The 3,969-nt window shown below is 42.0% G+C and overlaps 1 protein-coding gene across 1 annotated transcript; it reads left to right on the forward strand.

The window, feature by feature from the left end:
• The first annotated feature begins 649 nt into the window (after positions 1-649).
• Positions 650-2,191, forward strand: LOC128330315 (7-alpha-hydroxycholest-4-en-3-one 12-alpha-hydroxylase-like). The gene has a single exon (XM_053262976.1). It carries the CDS (start codon positions 650-652, stop codon positions 2,189-2,191), a length of 1,542 nt encoding a protein of 513 aa, XP_053118951.1.
• The last annotated feature ends 1,778 nt before the right edge of the window (positions 2,192-3,969 follow it).

The raw sequence follows: 3,969 nt of genomic DNA on the forward strand, positions 1-3,969 counted from the left end.
GAAGGCACTTCCCATTGAGGACAAAAGGAAAAATGGGATTACAAGTAGCCAAACAGGGAATAGGCTGATCTTGATAACAAAAATAGCAGCTTTGGGCAGTTCTTCTCATAAAGATGGGCATGGCCCTTGCTGTTAACAACTACAAGGAATTAACATTTTTTTCAAGCGATCTGTCAGGCCTCATGAGTTACTTGAGTATAATAGTTGCCATACCACGGAGATAATTCACTAGTTGACTATAGTTTTCTGGTTATAATTGACAGGATAGTTAATGGGCAAAAGTTCTGCTTAATCTTATTCGGTAAAATGTGTACGAAAGTGGTAGAATCATGAAGCGGACAACTACCTTTCAGCTAAATAGGTAAACCGAGCTACATTTTCCATCCGATGAGCGCAGTCTGCCAGCAATGATTTCAAAGATGCCTTATATTTTTTTTACAACCAATATGGATATATAAAACACGGAGTGTAGGGCGTGTAATTCTGTTGATGACTCAAGGGGCGGGAGAGCAACTGTTGCCTTTCCCAACTCTGGAATGGCCTTAGGCAGTGCTACTGTACTCTGTCATGTGACTGGGTACTACTTTAAAAGTAGAGTTGTTGATCCACGTTTCTTTGGACTGAGTAGTATTTCCTCCAGGGCACCAAGATGAATTTCTGGGAGACCATCCTTTGCGCTTTCTTAGCAACTCTTTTTGCAACTATATTTGGCAGGCTCTATAAGATGTGGCCACCCCGACAGAGGAAACCGAAAGAACCTCCACTAGATAAAGGCTACATCCCATGGCTAGGGCATGGGATAAATGTTAAGAAGAACCCTGCAGAGTTTTTGGAAAGGATGCAGAGGAAACATGGAGACATTTTCACAGTGCTGGTTGGTGGCAAATATTTACATTTTGTGATGGACCCACACATTTACAGAACTATAATAAAGGAGTCAAAAGAGAAGTTAGATTTTGATACGTTTGCATCAACTGTCGTATTTAATGCATTTGGTTTTCAGCCAAATGAATCTCAGCATAAGGTTGTGCAAACAATTAGCAAGAAGTATCTCCAAGGTAAGAGTCTAGCTGTCCTGAATCAGCTCATGATGGAAAAATTGCAGACAGTGATGCTTCACAACCAGGACTCAGGTGAGGGGGAAAGACCTTGGCAGCAGGATGGAGTCTTCCACTTTAGCTACAAAACCATTTTCCAAGCTGCTTTCTTGGCTTTGTTTGGGACTGAGCCAGGTCAAGATGTAGAGGGTAAAGAAAATGCCATGGGGCAAGAATTAAAACAATGTGAAGAGTTGTTTGAAAAATTTCAGAAGTATGACAATTTCTTTCCCAAAATGGCCCTCGGCATACTGGATCCTCTGGGCAAGAAGAAGACACAGAAGTTGAGGAATTTTTTCTGGGACGTGCTGTCTGTAGAAAAGATATATCAAAAGGAAAACATCAGCAGCTGGGTGGTTGAGCAAGATCAGCTGATGGCTGAGACTGGGATGACAGAGGAGATGCGCACTCAATTCCAGCTTCTTCTTCTGTGGGCATCTCAAGCTAATACTGGTCCAGCTACCTCCTGGCTTCTTGCATATCTCCTGAAACATCCAGAAGCAATGAAGGCAGTGAGGGAAGAAGTGTACAATGTACTAAAAGAGACTGGACAGGAAGTGGAGCCAGGCGGCCCCCTCATCAATGTGACCTTGGCTCAGATAAAGACCCCTCTTCTGGACAGTGCGGTAGAGGAAACTCTGCGCTTGAGAGCAAGTCCTTTTCTGTTTCGAAGTGTGATGCAGGATATGGATCTTAAAATGGATGATGGGAGAGAATATTTTCTCCGGAAAGGAGACCAGCTACTTCTTTTCCCTTTCGTCGGATTGCACATGGACCCAGAAATCCACCCTGACCCTCATACTTTCAAATATGATAGGTTCTTGAATCCAGATGGTACCAAAAAGGAGTTCTCCAAGAATGGGAAAAAGCTGAAGTATCACAGTATGCCGTGGGGTGCTGGGCCCTCCATGTGCCCTGGACGATTCTTTGCCATAAGTGAGTTGAAGTTGTTTGTGATCCTGATGCTCCTCTACTTTGACATGGAACTGGTTAACGTGGAAGAGGAAATTCCACCGGTAGATGTCAGCCGCTATGGGTTTGGAACCACACATCCTTCTTGTGATATTCAGTTCAGGTATCGGCTGCGATTCTAGGGTGAAACAAGTGTCAGCACAGCTATATATATCCTTTTGAGTGAATATATTTTGCTTAATCTTGGAGGGGAGGGGGGTCTCTGAAAAACCAGGTCATCTTTAAACCAGGTCATCTTAATTACAAGAAACAATATGTTGAGCATGGGCTATTTAAGGTGTATGTCTTACTGTTTATCCTACTGTTTAAGGTGATATGTCCTTCATTGCATGAAGAACAGCACATAGTGTGCACACCTCTTCTCCCCATCCCATGTGCCATCTCACTCCTGCATAATCATGAGGGTGTGGGGAAATGTCCAAACTCCTCAACCTGCAATTTAAATACTAATTGAAAGTTATATTTAAACCATGCAGTCCGGGGCAGTTCAGGTGTTCCATCAACCCATGTGATTTTGAAAAGATGGGACAACTGCTGTCAGGGATGTGAAAGAACTTTCTGTCCTGGATGGGGCTGCACTCCCCACAGAGGAACAAGTGCATAGTCTGGAAGTTCTTCTGGACCCTGGTTTCTCAGGTTGAGACTATGGCCAGGAGCACTTTCTATCAACTACGGTGGATATGGCCGCTGCGTCTGTTCTTTGAAGATAGTGGTCTCAAAACTGTGGTGCACTGCACTCTCTGGTAGCCTCTAGGCCTGATAACTGCAATGTGCTATACATGGGGCTGCCTTTGTATGTAGTTCAGAAACTTCAGTTAGTTCAAAATGCAGCAGCCAGACTGGTCTCTGGGGTTTCCTAGAAAGACCATATTATGCCTGTTTATATATGCATATATGCAATAATATAAACATATGATTGCACTGGCTGCCAATAGGTTTCTGGGCAAATTAAAAAGTGTTGATAATTAACTTTACAGCCTAAGCGACTTAGGATCTGTGTACTTGTGTACCTGGGTGGATGCCAAATGCATTTCAATCAAAGAACAGTAGTTTGCAAGCATTGTGAATTTCATCATCAGGAGAGTGAAACCTGTATATTGTATATCACCACTTTAAAAAGGTGCCTCTTTGCTCAGTCAGCAGGGAAAGTACATTTAGCATTGGCAAAATTATTCTATATTCTCCTCTTCAGTTACCATTAGATTGATGAACACATTGGGGTTTTTTGAGAGCAACCTTTTCAATCAATTGTTGCATCTTTTTTATCTCTCCGAGGGATGGACTTTACTTCCAACTAAACTTCAGCCAGTTATCCAACAAGGACTTCACTGAACTGTCACGTATACCTTCTCCTATGCTTTTTTATTTTTTAATGCTTTTTAAATGTATGATTATACCTATAAATGTAATTTATATTATCTTTTATACTTACTACAACATTAGGATTAAATACCTTAAATTTTTTTACTTAGGATTCTCTTGTGTTGGCTCATATTATAATTGAATCCTGTATTTCAAGTTTTCTCTTCATTTCTTTACAAACTAGGCTCCATGGACCTACGCTTTGCCTTGATTTTTCAGCTTGATACTGGACTGGGGAGGGATGCAGCCAGACAGAAATTCAACACATGCAGCTTCCCCCACTGAAATGTACCTGATGGATTTCTGTCTGATACATTTCTGTAAGGCTGGGTAGGCAATTGTTTCTGAACTATATCTCCCATCATCCCCAGCTGTAATTTATTGAGGCTGGTGATGATGGGAATTGTAGTTCAGCAATAGCTACAGAGCCAAGGTTGCTTGCTCCTGCTAGAAGGTATTGTATAGTATTTCCCCAATATATCACATACTGTAATAAATGTTCCGGGGGGGGGGATTCAAGAAGTGCTTCAGCTTCATC

The sequence above is a fragment of the Hemicordylus capensis genome, chromosome 6 (genome assembly GCF_027244095.1).
Source record: "Hemicordylus capensis ecotype Gifberg chromosome 6, rHemCap1.1.pri, whole genome shotgun sequence".
In the NCBI taxonomy this organism is placed as follows: domain Eukaryota; kingdom Metazoa; phylum Chordata; class Lepidosauria; order Squamata; family Cordylidae; genus Hemicordylus; species Hemicordylus capensis.